Source organism: Oncorhynchus kisutch, linkage group LG4 (assembly GCF_002021735.2).
Source record: "Oncorhynchus kisutch isolate 150728-3 linkage group LG4, Okis_V2, whole genome shotgun sequence".
Lineage (NCBI taxonomy): Eukaryota > Metazoa > Chordata > Actinopteri > Salmoniformes > Salmonidae > Oncorhynchus > Oncorhynchus kisutch.
Window position 1 is genome coordinate 28320818 of NC_034177.2, and position 16725 is coordinate 28337542.

Genomic DNA, 16725 nt, shown 5'->3' on the forward strand with positions numbered 1-16725 from the left:
GATTATGACAAGAAAGACTCCCTGTATATACTGTACAATGTGATTTTCTGGATTTCTTTTCTCATTTTGTCTATCATAGTTGAAGTGTACCTATGATGAAAATTACAGGCCTCTCTCATCTTTTTAAGTGGGAGAACTTGCACAATTGGTGGCTGACTAAATACTTTTTCTGTATGTGTAAGTACATATGAACAACACAACAACAACATCAATAACAACAGCAGCTGCAGTGGGTTGAGGCCTGAGGGTGGAAGGAAGGGTGTGTGTTGTTGTGACTGAACGCGGGTGATGGGAAATGCCATGCATGCCTGAACAGACAGACCAGCACATACCTCAGTGAAAAACACAGTGCTGGTCTTTAGTGTGCATGGGAGTGGAAGAGACCCAAACACACTGGGCTGGGAGGAATGAGTTCACATACACCTATTTGTGCAAAACACTGAAGATACATTTTTCAGGCTTACCAGCCTAGTCTCCCAGTCAGCAGCTGTCTGCATGAGAAAAATAGATCTGGAATGATTGTAGATTGTACAGAGTTTGACCATGAAAAATACTGTTTAAAGCAAAACATGTACAGTAACTCCATAAATGTGCAGGGGATGTTGTGTCTCTAAGTGTACAAAACATCGGATTAAATTGTCCCATTTAAAATCGTCCTTAAACTCTTTGCTGTAATAGGTTAAATAAAGGTGAACTCAAATAATATAACAGCAACAGTAGTATTGGATTGGTGGTGCGGTTTGTCTTTCGGCTGTGCTAGTGTAGGAAGCATCCTCTCCCTGGCTCTCTGTGCTGATGTGGTTTAAACAAGTGTCTAGAGTGATCCGATGGGGGCTCCAGGGGAGAATCGGGTTGCCGGATGAGGATGTGGCCTGATGGAGGCCAGGGAGCTGGGGGTCGGGGGGAGCTACACAGCCAGTCAGATGCAGACTGCTGCTCCTGCTCTTGGCTCTGCTGGTAATCTGAGACGCAGAGATTTGACTGTATACAAAATGAGGGGCTACCGTACCTGACTGCTGGGGCCAGCATTGAGCTCACTATTTTCAACCTTCATAGATGGCCTTGGTGTGCAGGCTGAAAAATGCAATAAATGGATGCTTGTGCAGATTACTTGAACCATTAATGAATCTATGTTAATAGGGCAAGGAAGGAGATAACCAATCTGATCGAACATATGGTACATTTGATTTGCCACAGATGTAGGTCTGTTTCCAGGTCAGATGAAATACAAAGATCTTGGTTTTGTTCCAGCGAAAACAAAATAACATCCTCTACAACAAAGAGGACTGGCCTATTGGGTTTAGGAGAGTAGTATTGTATTGTATCGTATCAAACAACATATTTTCAGGCTTTTCCTGAAGGAATAAAGACACTGCATGCTGAAAAGGGCATGTTTAATCACCATGGTTACAGCTCCCCCTCCCACTCCCCTCACCAGAGAGGACTTGTTTACCATCTCTACTCCAGACTCAATAACATGTCAATCATCCAGAACCGCCCCTGCAAGCCTGCTATTGGTCCACAAGAAATCTCTCCCAGTTACACCCCTCAAACTCCTCCCCCTTTAATAATGACTTATTTCCAAACAGTCTGTCCTACATCCTATTCATGACACTGGTAAATTGGATATTTATGATTAGAAAAATATGTTAAATAATACTTATACTAATAATAATCCAATGTGTATAATAATAACAGTTATTTTTGTTATTACTACAGTATATATATATATATTTTTTTTTTTAAATATTTTTTATTTCTGTTTCTAGAGGTAATCTAAATTAGGCCTTGAAAAGCATAGATCAGTTGAAATAAAAATCGAAAAGATATATGATCACCTCACATTTTGCCATCTTCATGGCTTTAAATTACATTCCTTTGAATCTGTATCCAGTTCGATTATTTTACCTTCACCTTATGACTTTGTGAGATAGCAAATACAGCAGTAGAGGTATGCACATAGAATAGGCTACTATTCCACTGCAGCATCGTTGCGTGTGGGCTGCAAATGCGTCACTAGTCTCCCCAGATGTAAACACTGTAGTAGCCGACGCAAGCACCTTGGCTAGAGCGACATGCCACGCATTCAAATAACCCAGAGGAGGATTGTGGTGCATAATGCTCTCTGCAAGGATCAGTCTTTTAAGAAAAACTGAAACTCTGTGATAAAATATTAGGATTATAAATGTCAAACGGAGAAATGTTGTTCTCCCGATCAACGAAGCATCATGTGGTAGAAAAACAGGCATCAATTGAAACCTCCCCTTTTCAGATCAGAACGGAGCAGAGCATATTGTGACAGACAGACAGACAGGGTGAGAAAGAGAGAGAGGGGAGGGGGCGTTGGCATGTGGGGGGGACACATGATGTTCCCATAGGCTACTAAGTCCAAGATCGCAGATTCACAACAGCTCCCCATCGCATGTCCCCCACCAGCCAAGCAAGGCGAGTCCTCTCGATGCAGGGATCTGACGCTCTCTCTCTGATGCAGATGCTGCGTGTCAGCAAACCTCCGTTTGTCTCAGATCACTTATTGGCATCCTGGCTCTGCAGTCACATTCCTGCAGCAAAACAAGCATTCTAATTCTTCTTCTACATCCATAGCCCACTACAATATATCCTGGATTTATGATATACAGTATTTGAGTCAAGTCATAACAAGCTTTTATATTTCTTCATAGTGTCCTGAAGTGTGTTATTGTATGTTGGTGAAGAGGACAAAGGGATTTACATTCTACTCCTTGATTACTAAACTGATAGATATTCTTTGTATACTCCACTGACTTCAGACGACAGGCAAACAACATGTCACAGGAAAAACATCCAAGTGGGTCAATGGGCTTTTAAACAGCATGTAGGTTTTCCAGTCTGTTACAGCACTGTTGTGACAGTAGCTCTTCGTTCATTCTCTGTTTATTGAGGGTACAGGAATGTGTGATTGTCTCTGTGGGGAGCCGACTCTGTCGCTATCTCTGTGTTCATTGTGTTGTTTACTACAGAGGAGATGGACCGTGCCGCTCCTTACATTGCAGTAATTTTGCTGCCTGCAGCAGGGGCAGGCTGGGCAGCTGCAGTGTCTATGGCGTCTGACCTGTCAGTTTTCTCTAGGAGGGAGAGATTGTGCAGAAATGAGAGTGTGGTACATAACCCCTACACCCACTCCCCAACCCTCTGGATCTCTGCAGCAGGAGTGTGTTGTCAGCTGTACGAAGCCTCTCTCCTCTGCTGACAGTCACACATGACTGGGCACAACCACAACATACTGCTATCTTAGCTTTCTTAATGGGGCCATACAATCTTATCAGAGCCCAGTGTTTGGCATTGATTATTCCAGTATCATAATCAACTCTTGAGTTACTAATTTAAAGATAACAGTAAGTGCACTATTTACACTGTATCTATTTACATTTTATCCTCAATTCATTGATATACATAAATTGCCTATAGATACAATACTTTGCAATATAGACCATTACTTCCTGATAAGGACTATTGGGCCTAACTAACTAAACTGATCAGAAATACACTCTGATCAGTCGTGCATTTCTTGTTAGGTAATCTGGTGGTCCCTTCCCTTTCCTCTGAAGCAGTGGAAACCCACGATGCCATGCATAGCTGTGTGTAGAGCAGAGCAGCGTGGAAATAGGCTGGCTGCACTTGGAGCGTTTATAAATATAGGATTGTATACTTGATACCACATTTTGTTTGGTCACACAGGGAAATTGTCTTGACTTATATGGATTGTGAGGCAGCAGCTACCCCTTCTTCTTCCCAGCGAAAGGTATACATGTTTGGAATTTATCTTCATTGAGGGATCTGTTCAAATGATGCGGAACCTCTCCTAACGAGGCCCCTTTGAGCTTGTCTGGGCTGCCCCCTTTTGGTGGAATTCCAAAAAATGAATGGCTTCCAGTTTTTTTCTCCCTCTCTCTGCTTTTCTCTCTCTCTTCTCACCTCCATCATGGGATTCAACTTCTAGATCAATGCCTAGTATGTGTTGGTATTGGATAGGCTAGTTAAATTAATGCTTTTGTCTTCATGGGCTAGGTCCAGAATGGCTAGGTATTTATGGAGCATTGAGCTAGAGCCTGGTTAGAGAGTTGGAATTGGAACAAGGAACTGTCCATCTATATATAGCTCATAAAAGGGCCATATGGCTATTTAAGGAAGTGCAGTTCTCATTTACCACCCATACTCATTCCAACACACCAATCCTGTGTTATGGTTTAGAAAAGGTTTTCAATCAATCCTGTGTGTTATAGGTGATGAATGGATTAGTAATAATGGATGGCAATAAATAGAGTGATTAGCCCAAGTCTTGGCTAAAGATATCAGCAGAATTAAGAAGGATCATGCTGTGTTCTTTTGACCAAATAGCAGATTTTTATTTTTCTATTGAAAAAAAACCTTGCATTTTCTGTTGGTTACAGAACTCTAATGGAATGTTTGATGACTAATTTCACCTCTTGTATGTTCAGCTTGTGATTTGACCAAATGTGAGAAAGAATCTCAACTATTTGAGAAATGGTTAAGAGTGGGAATGATGAGTCTCCTCCCTTGTGAAGAAGAGAAGCACTAGGCTAGTTGGTACTGTGGGAGTATGATGTGTTTGCTTTGCAACATTGCTGTAGTGCATTGTCACATTCTTCTTCACTTACACAGATGTTTGCTAAAACAGCATGAAATATTCATGTTTAGATTAGTTTAGCAGCCCCACTCCCTCTCTCCCCTGGTTCATAAAGCACCGCTGATCTTCTGACACCAGACACATCTTACACAAGCAAACACACATATCGAAGAAACACTCCTACTACACACACACTCTCTCTCTTTCATTTTCTAGTTCTTTCTCTGCACCACACCCAGTATACACCTAATATGGAGGAGGCTGGTGGGAGGAGCTATAGGAGGACGGGCTCGTTGTAATGGCTGGAATGGAATCCATGGAATAGAGTTAAATGTAGTTTCCATATTTTTGATATGTTTGATACCATTCCATTTATTCCATTCCAGCCATTACAATGAGCCCATCCTCCGATAGGTCCTCCCACCGGCCTCCTCTGACCTAATACAATAATCATTCTATATGTCAGTATGCAGATTAATTACCCCAATAAACACACAATGGGTGGATTTTCTTATTAGTGCGGAGGCTAATGAACAGACAGAATGATGGAGCCGTGTCGTGTGTGTGTGGTTGCCCCCCCCCCCCCCCCCCCCAGCCTGCAGGGCTCGGCACCAAGAGGCCGTTGCCTAGGAACCAGGAGTGTCATCGTGTCGCTCGGTGGCATTCTCAGTTGGAGTTAGATCCTCTTCAGACAGGGATAATCATTTGTAAAAAAGCACTAGATCACCAAGAGCTCCTCCACATCCATTCACTTGGGCCCACACCCAGGCCTGTCTCTGTGTAGTAGACTTCCCTTGGCCTCCAGATTAGAGCTCCTGTCATTCAGTTACCATGGGGACATGCTGCCTCACCTTCCCTCATGCATACCTGGGGCCCCTGATAAAGTATTTTTGCCTTTCCTGTCCAAACTCAGGTGGCACTTGATACATTATAAATAACTACTGAGTTTCCTCACTAGACAGAATCACCTCACCTCCTCTTCCCCTGCCAGGGACAACATCACCAAATAATACATAAGGATTATAATACACAGAATAACTATGGGTTAATAGCACTTAGGTCTAAACATCTAACAGCATAGGCTTAATACCTGGGTGGATGGTCAGAGCTGATTACAGGCACATTGAATGTATAGAGTTCATAGGGCAGCAACTCCAAATGAACTGTTTGAAGCCTGTCTTTCCCACCATTGTAACCAAAGTCAGTGCATTTCTCAACCAGAGGTAATGCTGGCGTTATTGATACCACATTTCTGTGTGGTTTAGTCCCTTTGCTATCCTCAGTAAACACTGACAATTGTTATTCGTGAAGCTAAAATCTTAATTTGAAACATGCCAGTGTTCTCCACATAATTGTCTTGCTGTTGATTTTCTCACGATCTTAAAGGAAGTTCATATGTCTTGGAAGCTAATCAGGAGTTCTGATTTCTGTAAGTGACATCATTTCTGTCCAGTTTTTTTGCACAGTATTGGTAAACCAATGAAATGTTGTTTCTCAATGAATTGACAGAAAGTGATCTATCAGCTGAGGGGTTGTCTTTGCTGCAGTTTTTTGCTCTTGTCTTGGGTGGTAGCTGCTTTAATAAAATCTACACTTGAATAAAGGGGTGCACTGTAATCTGGTATGGGTGCACTGTCCATCGGTCGGCAGGTTCCCGTCAATGGGACCTGGTCCAGGTCTGCTCCCCAACTGCCATGTAGATGTAGTATCAGAGAAGCTCAGTCTGATTGGAGCCCTCCTCTGCTCCTGGAGTCAACGGCAATCCATCTACTGGCGATACAACTGCTTTACTTCTCCCCCCTCTCTCTTCACCCTCCCTAGAATTCCCTTAATAGTCCCAAACAGCAATAATATTTATCTGTAGTGGGGCCAGCTCTGCAGTTTACTAACAAGGCTGGCATAGAGCAGAGTGGGGCCCTGCGCAAACATTCAACGCCTTGACGGCACACCACTTCCTCTCTGAGAGCGTTCTCCAGCTCCCCAGCTCTGCTCAGCGATTACCATTTTACAGCCCACTAATCCTAAAGCCTGCCTCTCCTCGACCTCCAACGAGCACAGTACAGGCTAGGCATGCACACACACACACACACCGTCCAGCTTAATCAGAGTCTCATCATGCCACCCATCCTCACTCCTGTCCTCAGAACTTGATGTAGGTCTAATAATAGTTAACACATTTAACCCTTTATCCTCTCCAGGGAAAGAAGCTCATAAATGTATTCCAGTATAAAAACCTTTGAATTTATTGTAATTTGACACTGTATATAAGCTAATTACTGTGATCGGTGCTTTATCTGTTAGCTCCATTAGTGTTTCCTCTCTGACCCTGTCATCCAGACCTAGAGCTATATGGTGACTGTTTACTCAGACCCTGTCATCCAGACCTAGAGCTATATGGTGACTGTTTACTCAGACCCTGTCATCCAGACCTAGAGCTATATGGTGACTGTTTACTCAGACCCTGTCATCCAGACCTAGAGTGATATGGTGACTGTTTACTCTGACCCTGTCATCCAGACCTAGAGCTATATGGTGACTGTTTACTCAGACCCTGTCATCCAGACCTAGAGTGATATGGTGACTGTTTACTCTGACCCTGTCATCCAGACCTAGAGCTATATGGTGACTGTTTACTCTGACCCTGTCATCCAGACCTAGAGTGATATGCTGACTGTTTACTCAAACCCTGTCATCCAGACCTACAGTAATATGCTGACTGTTTACTCTGACCCTGTCATCCAGACCTACAGTAATATGGTGACTGTTTACTCAGGCCCTGTCATCCAGACCTACAGTAATATGGTGACTGTCTACTCAGACTATGGTGACTGTTTACTCAGGCCCTGTCATCCAGACCTACAGTAATATGGTGACTGTCTACTCAGACCCTGCCATCCAGACCTACAGTAATATGCTGACTGTTTACTCAGACCCTGTCATCCTGACCTACAGTGATATGGTGACTGTCTACTCAGACCCTGTCGTCCAGACCTACAGTAATATGGTGACTGTTTACTCAGACCCTGTCATCCAGACCTACAGTAATATAGTGACTGTTTACTCAGACTATGGTGACTGTTTACTCAGGCCCTGTCATCCAGACTTACAGTACTATGGTGACTGTTTACTCTGACCCTGTCATCCAGACCTACAGTAATATGGTGACTGTTTACTCTGATCCTGTCATCCAGACCTACAGTAATATGGTGACTGTTTACTCTGATCCTGTCATCCAGACCTACAGTAATATGGTGACTGTTTACTCTGACCCTGTCATCCAGACCTACAGTAATATGGTGACTGTTTACTCTGATCCTGTCATCCAGACCTACAGTAATATGGTGACTGTTTACTCTGACCCACTAACCTGTTTCTCTCTGTCTGTTTTGCCCAGTGTGCCCAGAGAAGAAGTGTGAGCGGCGGGCATGTACGGACGGTGGTGAGTGTTGCCATGCCCAGTGCCTGGGAAGCTGTACGGAGCCGGACGACGACATGGCCTGCGCAGCCTGCCTGCACTACTACCACGAGGGCCGCTGCGTGCAGGACTGCCCCCCAGACACTTACAAGTTTGAGGGCTGGCGCTGCATTACCATGGACCTGTGTGAACATGTGCACCTGGCCGGTGACTTTCACTTTGTCATCCATGGAGGGGAGTGCATGCCTGAGTGTCCATCAGGCTTCACACGCAATGAGAGCAATAAGTAAGACAGTAGAGATCACACTTCACCTCAAGGGCTCCCCAGTATCAGGCATGGTCCTGGTTATGGGTTGTCTACAGTATTATATTGAGTACTATCATGATTTCACTCCAGTCATTGTTACTGTAAACAGTCCTCTGACATATTGATTGTGGGGTGACTTTCTGGCAGTGTGTGTTTTGTTGCATTACGAATCTGCATACAGATGTCTTCTGAATAATTCACCTCTATCTCAACACCTCCTACGTCTGGTCCTTTAAGAGATAACATTCTTAAAAACAAAAATATGTGTTTTATTGTCACATACACCAGATAGGTGCAGTGAAATGTGTTGTTGTACAGGGTCAGCCATAGTAGTATGGCGCCCCTGGAGCAAATGATGGTTTAGTGCCTTACTGAAGGGAATATCGACAGATTTGTTCACCTTGTTGGCTCGGGTATTCAAACCAGAAATCTTTCAGTTACTGGCCCAATGATTTAACCCACGTGTCAAACTCATTCCACAGAGGGCCGAGGGTCTCAAGGTTTTCGCTCCACCCTTGTACTTGATTGATGAATTAAGGTCACTAATTAGTAAGGAACTCCCCTCACCTGAATGTCTAGGTTTTAATTGAAAGGAAAAAACAAAAAACCTGCAGACACTCGGCCCTCCGTGGAATGAGTTTGACACCCCTGCTCTAACCGCTAGGCTACCTCTCCAAGGAGAAGCTTCAGAGCTAAACATGCTTCGGGCAGAATGTAATGTTCCGTCATGAATGATTGAAGCCTGTGGACTTTCCAGGTAATTCTGAATCAGAGGAAGATGCTCACCTCAGTACTCAGTACACAAGACTAATCCATTGGGGAATTTCCGTAAATTAGGTCCGGGCCCGTAGGGTGTAGTCATACTGTAGCAAGCATAAATGTAAACATCAGATACAGAAGGGACTTTCTGAACATTGCTTGAATACGTTCAGGAGGGATTTATCATAGCAGCGCTGTAACTCAGAACATTTCCATTGTTTGACATTTCCCCGTTTGACATCATTAAGTTTGAATAAGAGAATATCTTTGTTAATGTCTCAGGGTAACTTAATCCGTATTTAGATTTTTCATTCTCCAAACATTCCATGCTGAGTCTTTGTTGCAGGTTTCATCATATTGAGTAGGGCTGTTGCGGTGACGTTATTACCGCCACACCGGCGGTCACGAGTCATGAAGGCAGTCAATTTCCACGTGACTGTTTAGTCCCGGTAATTTGTTTCTCCAGGCTCTGATGCTGCTGATGGTCATTAGTAGCCTACCAAACTTGCTAACTGCCTGGTACTCAGCACTCTATTGTCCCTGTAATCACTCTGACATCAATGCAAAGGTAATCAAAAATTGATTACTAAAGTGGACAAAATTAATCACCTTAATCTGCTTTACAAAGGGTTTCTAGCCTAACTGGCACACATAAGCAGTGCGTGAGTTTCAAGTTTGGAGAAGATCATTTTCACCATAAAAATGCACCTTAATAATAAATGCATTACATGCATAATCGCATTTGCGGTATCTTTTGATAATGGTGTTTTCGCACTAATGGAACACTTGCGTTTATGGCCTACTGCCATGTGCGTATTGCTGCGCTTATAATATGAAGAAATAGCCTCGTAGTTTATCAAAATTTTAAGCTAAACGTTCTGTTCTGTTTCGTCAGCCATATTATTTAAAAAAAAAAATGCTAGTGGATGTATTAACTGTCCCAGACTATGTTTGGAATATTTATTTCTTGCACAGAATGAAAAAGGTTGACTTTTGTACTATGGGGGATAGTGGATTGACATAGGCTAGTACTTTTGCTGTTCGTTAGGCCTACCCATCTTGTTGGCTGACGAAAAGTAAATGTGGACAGTTCTTCAATATCTTCAATATGCACCTTGGAATTGGTTAAGGACGCGCACAGTTCCGTCCCTGATGTGTCTGTCTTCACTTGTAGCCTGTGAGAAAGCACCAATCACGTGACGAGAGCCATGTGAGTGAGAGGTGCTTTGGATTGCGCAGCACTCGGGGAGAAGGGCACTACGCAGCACTCAGGGAGAAGGGCACTAGGCAGCACTCCGGGCCTCAAAAGGCATAGATTTTTTTAGGGTGTATTACGGCCACAAAGGGGATACCGCCGTGAAATTCGAGGCATTATCAAGTGCTTGTCAAATTGTGAATGAGAGTGGAGTGTGTACAGCCTGCGCAAAAACTAAGCAGAGCTCATGCCTTTCAAGCAACTTTTTTCAACTCATCATTAGAATCTCATCATGCAGCCTTACAAAAAACAGCCCAACGTTTGTAGAACAACTAAAGTTACATTAATATCTCTAAATTAAGCATATAGGAGTACCTATTTCTTTGTTAACCACTCAACACAGAATAGCCACATGAGCGCACAAATATTATATTTGATATCAGTGGCTTGTAGGCTATATGGGGCGGCAGGGTAGCCTAGTGGTTAGAGAGTTGGACTAGTAAGTTCAAACCCCCGAGCTGACAAGGTACAAATCTGTTGTTCTGCCCCTGAACAGGCAGTTAACCCACTGTTCCTAGACCGTCATTGAAAATAAGAATTTGTTCTTAACTGACTTGCCTAGTTAAATAAAGGTAAAATAAAATTTGTGGAAGCCAGGAGATGCTAAATGTGTTTATGTTAATTCACTGTCAATTACAGTGAGACCAACAGTTATTTGCTTGACAATCACCAGCTGACTAAATTTTTTGACCGCCACAGGCCTAGTCATGAGTCTTGACCCGGAGGCAGCACTGAGCGAAATCAAAATTGGTTATATTGTAAAAATCCATGAAAACAAAAATGTGTTTTTTTGGTCTTAATTTAAGGTTAGGGTTAGGCATTAGGGTTAACAGTGTGTTTAAAGTTAAGGTTAAGGTTAGTGTTAGGTTTATTTAAGATTTGATGACATTGTGGCTGTGCCAGCTAATGACCACTGCAGAGCTGCCTACAGAACAAGATTCATGACGAAAAACGACAACTTTTTTTACCTTATCAGTCTTGTTTTGTCTTTAGGACTGTTTAGTGAGTAATTTTCTCATGAAACCATGGGTTCATATGAGGACTCGTAAAAAATACATAGTTCACAAAGAAAGTGTCCTTGTATTTTAGAAAGCTAAAATTAGACTCATTTTTACTTCTGGAAGTTTGGGATTTTTAAGGTGAGTTGGGGTGAGGCGTCTTAATTACGTTTCTTGGAAATTGTCTTTTTTTTTAAAGTTGTATTTAGTTAAGGTCATTTCTTGAATGTTTTCCCTCTTCTCTCCCCCTCCTTTCTCTCCCTCAGTCACAGTATGTTCTGCAGTGCCTGTGATGGCTTGTGTGATAAGATCTGCGACTCCAAGACCATCGACTCCGTGGATGCTGCTCAGTCTCTAATGGGCTGCACAGTCATCAAAGGCAACCTGCAAATCAACATCCGCCGTGGCAGTGAGTACCAGTACCAGTAACCAGGACCACTCAGTCTGTCTGTCTCCCCAGAGACTGGGAGGGGAACACCGAGCACGGGGCCACTGGGAGAGCTAGTGTGGGCCACAGAGTCAACATTACATCAGCTGCCTTCTCTGTGCCCCAAACCAATTATCACATTATGCTATTATGCTATTTATTTGCTCAACTTGACAGAGTGACTTACAGCTTATCTTTAGATATGAAAATGTTTGTACAACTCTGGATTTGCTGGAGCCAGGGTTATTCTCCTCTAGACCATTGAGTATAGTCATATAGTATAGTCATACAGTATAGTATATAGTATATGTCATACAGTATAGTGTATATAGTATAGTCATATAGTATAGTCATACAGTATAGTCATACAGTATAGCAGTACAGTTGCTTGTGGGATTTGATGTATTCAGAGCTGTGGTTCTTACACACTGGCTGTTGTGTCTGACTAGTGTTTGCTGACTCTCTCCTCTCCCCAGATAACATTGCCTCAGAGCTGGAGAGCTTCATGGGGCTGATCCAGACAGTAACAGGCTATGTGAGGATCCGACATTCCCACACACTAGGATCGCTCTCCTTCCTCAAGAGCCTGCGCTACATCAACGGGGAGGAGCTCATGGAAGGGTACGGCAGGCTGCTCTCTGAGTCTGAGATGTGTTTGGGGACGTGTCAGCCTTGAACCACAGCCTAGAGAGGAAAGATGTTGTCACTCCAATATCAGCGGGCTTCAGCCATATTTTTGAACAGGAAAATTGACACATGGATGATTTAAATGGATTTTTGGAATCTATCTCATGTCAAATGTATCCCAGCAGGTTTTGAATGCTTCACTCATGATTTATTTATGAGTAGAGGCTACCAGCCATAACATTTACAGTACAAAGGAATTCACACAAAAGCACCATAACAAGGCACCTCTCCAAGTTATATAATGAAAAGGTGGATGAACTATCCCACTGGGCACACCATGTTATTTCAATGTGGATAATTGGGTATTATTTGGTTGAGAAGTTGATCAATGAGATTACAACCTACAGTATATTCACTCAAAAAGGCAGCCAAAAGTTTGTTGAAGTTCCAATGTGTTATCACTGTGCTTTCAACCATCTAAAAACACAACCAAATTCCAATCAAAAAACAAAGCCAGAGTTTTGATTCAGTTGTCACCCAAATGTCTATCACTGTGCTTCCAACCATTTAAAAGCACAGAAAAGTTCCAATGGGAATACAATGTCAGATATTTAGTTTATTTATACAACAGATGAATATCACTGTGCTTCATCTAATAGCAGAATCAAAGAACTGGATTACAGTTGAAGTTAAATTAAAAGCACATGGTGCAAGTGATCAATGCTATTCACGATCCTGTGCAGAATATGACAGCGATTGTGCATGCTATCTTGAACATGCACGTGGTCACTTTATATGATTACATAAGGTATAGTTACAGCAACTTCAAAATGTGGCCGTTGAAGTTTTACTCATTTTAAGGTTGAATGTTGCATTCGTTTTTAAGATAACTTTAAGCTATTTACTGTATTACAAAAGTAATATTGTATTTGATTGACAACACAACCAAATATCAACGTTTAAAAGAGGCATACAGTGCCTTGCGAAATTATTCGGCCCCCTTGAACTTTGCGACCTTTTGCCACATTTCAGGCTTCAAACATAAAGATATAAAACTGTATTTTTTTGTGAAGAATCAACAACAAGTGGGACACAATCATGAAGTGGAACGACATTTTTTGGATATTTCAAACTTTTTTAACAAATCAAAAACTGATAAATTGGGCGTGCAAAATTATTCAGCCCCCTTAAGTTAATACTTTGTAGCGCCACCTTTTGCTGCGATTACAGCTGTAAGTCGCTTGGGGTATGTCTCTATCAGTTTTGCACATCGAGAGACTGACATTTTTTCCCATTCCTCCTTGCAAAACAGCTCGAGCTCAGTGAGGTTGGATGGAGAGCATTTGTGAACAGCAGTTTTCAGTTCTTTCCACAGATTCTCGATTGGATTCAGGTCTGGACTTTGACTTGGCCATTCTAACACCTGGATATGTTTATTTTTGAACCATTCCATTGTAGATTTTGCTTTATGTTTTGGATCATTGTCTTGTTGGAAGACAAATCTCCGTCCCAGTCTCAGGTCTTTTGCAGACTCCATCAGGTGGTCTGCAGTGGTCTGATACTCCTTCCATTTCAATATTATCGCTTGCACAGTGCTCCTTGGGATGTTTAAAGCTTGGGAAATCTTTTTGTATCCAAATCCGGCTTTAAACTTCTTCACAACAGTATCTCGGACCTGCCTGGTGTGTTCCTTGTTCTTCATGATGCTCTCTGCGCTTTTAACGGACCTCTGAGACTCTCACAGTGCAGGTGCATTTATACGGAGACTTGATTACACACAGGTGGATTGTATTTATCATCATTAGTCATTTAGGTCAACATTGGATCATTCAGAGATCCTCACTGAACTTCTGGAGAGAGTTTGCTGCACTGAAAGTAAATAATTTTGCTGAATAATTTTGCACGCCCCATTTTTCAGTTTTTGATTTGTTAAAAAAGTATCCAATAAATGTCGTTCCACTTCATGATTGTGTCCCACTTGTTGTTGATTCTTCACAAAAATACAGTTTTATATCTTTATGTTTGAAGCCTGAAATGTGGCAAAAGGTCGCAAAGTTCAAGGGGGCCGAATACTTTCGCAAGGCACTGTATCTACTGCTTGGATAGTTCCAGCTGAGCCACTGACTTAATCCTATTATTTAACTGTTATTTTTGGTGAAGACTCGTACCTATAATTTGTTACATTTTCGGCAAGTTAATAGGCTATATATATATTCTATATCAAAAGTGATATTGAATTGGGTTTAGTTGTCAATGCAATAAGATATCAACATTAGAAGGAGATCTATCTTCTGCTTGGATAGTTCCATATGTGCCACTGATTTAGTCTAGCTTTAAAGGAGAATTTAAATTTAGAATAAAAAAAATGTATGTAAATGGGATGTTATAGAAGGGTCCAGACATTTTTTCCCACGCTATTTCACTTGTTTTTGAGAAACTTAGCCCAACCAGTGATTCACTTCCTCATCCTCATTGTGCAGTACGAGGGCTCTGAAAAACATGAACAAACAGAAAGGCTCTCAGTATAGTGATGCAGGTCTTTAAATGTTGTACACATTAAATTGCGTCATTCCAAACTTTATCCGCAACTTATATTCCATTTTGTTGTGACTCGAGCGATACCTCTGTCAATTCTAGCAGCAGCCTACACAGAGAATGGAACAGCTGGATAGGGGAAACAGCTTGAGTCGCACAAAATGTAATATAACGTTGAGGATAAAGTTCGGAATGACACAATTTCATCTAAAGTCCCGCATCACTATACTTAGAGCGTTTCTGTTTCTAAAAGGATGTATTTGGGTATTTTTGGAGCATTTGTTCATGTTTTTTCAGAGCAACGCACAACGAGGATGAGGAAGTGAATCGCTGGTTCGGGTAAGTTTCTCAAAAACAAGGAGAAGATGGAAAACAAGTGTTTGGACTCTGGACCCTTCTATAACATGCCATTTACATCAAAAATAGAGATTTGGTTATTAAAAAGCAATTCCAGTTGTCGATAAATTAGTAATAGATATGTTAGATTCATGTCTTCTCAGTTAAACAATAGGACTAAATAAAATAAAATAAAACTTCAAATGCACTTTAAATAACATTTTATTTTATTTAGTCTTATTCTTTAACTTATATTTTTGGTTGAAATGGAGATGTGAATCCAACATATCAATTATTAATTTGTAGTACATATAACAATGAAGGTCTGACATCGTCTATGTTGAAACTTGGTTACCATGATGGCATAATCCTGTGGTTTAAATTTCACCGTAAACACAGCAGTTGATTACTTTAAAAAAAATCACATTGTTTTGTTTTCCACGTAGATTCCACGTCACAATACGCTGACAAATTACATTGAAACAACGTTGATTCAACCAGTTTGTGCCCAGAGGGCTCTATCTGAATGGAAACCCAGGTGTACCAGCCTATTCTGGCTGTAGCATGACATCACCAGGGTCCTATCCTCTGTCAGAGATAGGGAGAGTGTTTCTGGAGATGACCAGGAGGGTCGTGGGAAAGCCTCTCAGGTCTCTTGTTGTCATCCCTCCCAGGCTAGAGTTACAGTGCGAGCAATGCTCTAGAGAAGGGCTGGCATTCCGCTCGTTCCCAAGGTATTCCATGTAGCTGAGAGGCTCTGAGTCGCTCTGTTTCATCTCTGGCCCTCTCTGTGTGCACAGCTCAGTGTTAGACAGACACACCCACGCACACTGAAACACAATCCGCTCTGACGTCTTCTCCTCTTAACACTTTACATATCCAACAGATGGAAAACTAGGCCAACCACTCTACAACATTTGGACGACTTTATTCTCAGTGCTCTATTGTGTGCTTAAAGTAAATAAATTGACTGATTTAAAAAGTGGTTTGGTCCCATCTATGCCAGCACAGCTGTGAGGTGTGATAGTAAGTTAACACCTGTCTGTTGTCTCCCCTCAGGATGTATGCTTTTTCTGCCATTGACAACCAGCGCCTGCAGTACCTGTGGGACTGGACCCAACACAACCTGACCATCAGGGCTGGGAGGCTGTCCTTCCGCTTCAACCCCAAACTCTGCATGTCTGAGATCCACAATATGTGGGAGAAGACGGACATCACTGAGAAGTTTGAGGAGGGCGATTTCCGCAACAATGGAGACAGAGCAAGCTGTGAGTACACCTATGTGATTTAATAAGAAGCCTTAATCTAATGCAACACTGTTATCACAACTAAGTTTTCTGTATGTGTTGTGAGAAGATTATATAAGACAGGGGTTCAGAACTTTTGTGAAACAACACAATTAAAAATATATGGCAAATAGAAATCAAACTGGATGGACA

The 16725-nt window shown here is 42.0% G+C and overlaps 1 protein-coding gene across 1 annotated transcript in view; it reads left to right on the forward strand.

Moving 5' to 3' along the window:
* The window catches only part of LOC109889344 (insulin-like growth factor 1 receptor), a 148191-nt gene that overhangs the window by 101919 nt on the left and 29547 nt on the right, over positions 1-16725 (forward strand). The window contains exons 3-6 of the mRNA XM_020480706.2: positions 8022-8328; positions 11628-11770; positions 12265-12409; positions 16346-16554. Of these exons, the coding sequence (XP_020336295.1) occupies positions 8022-8328; positions 11628-11770; positions 12265-12409; positions 16346-16554 (804 nt within the window). The remainder of the gene's footprint in view (positions 1-8021; positions 8329-11627; positions 11771-12264; positions 12410-16345; positions 16555-16725) is intronic.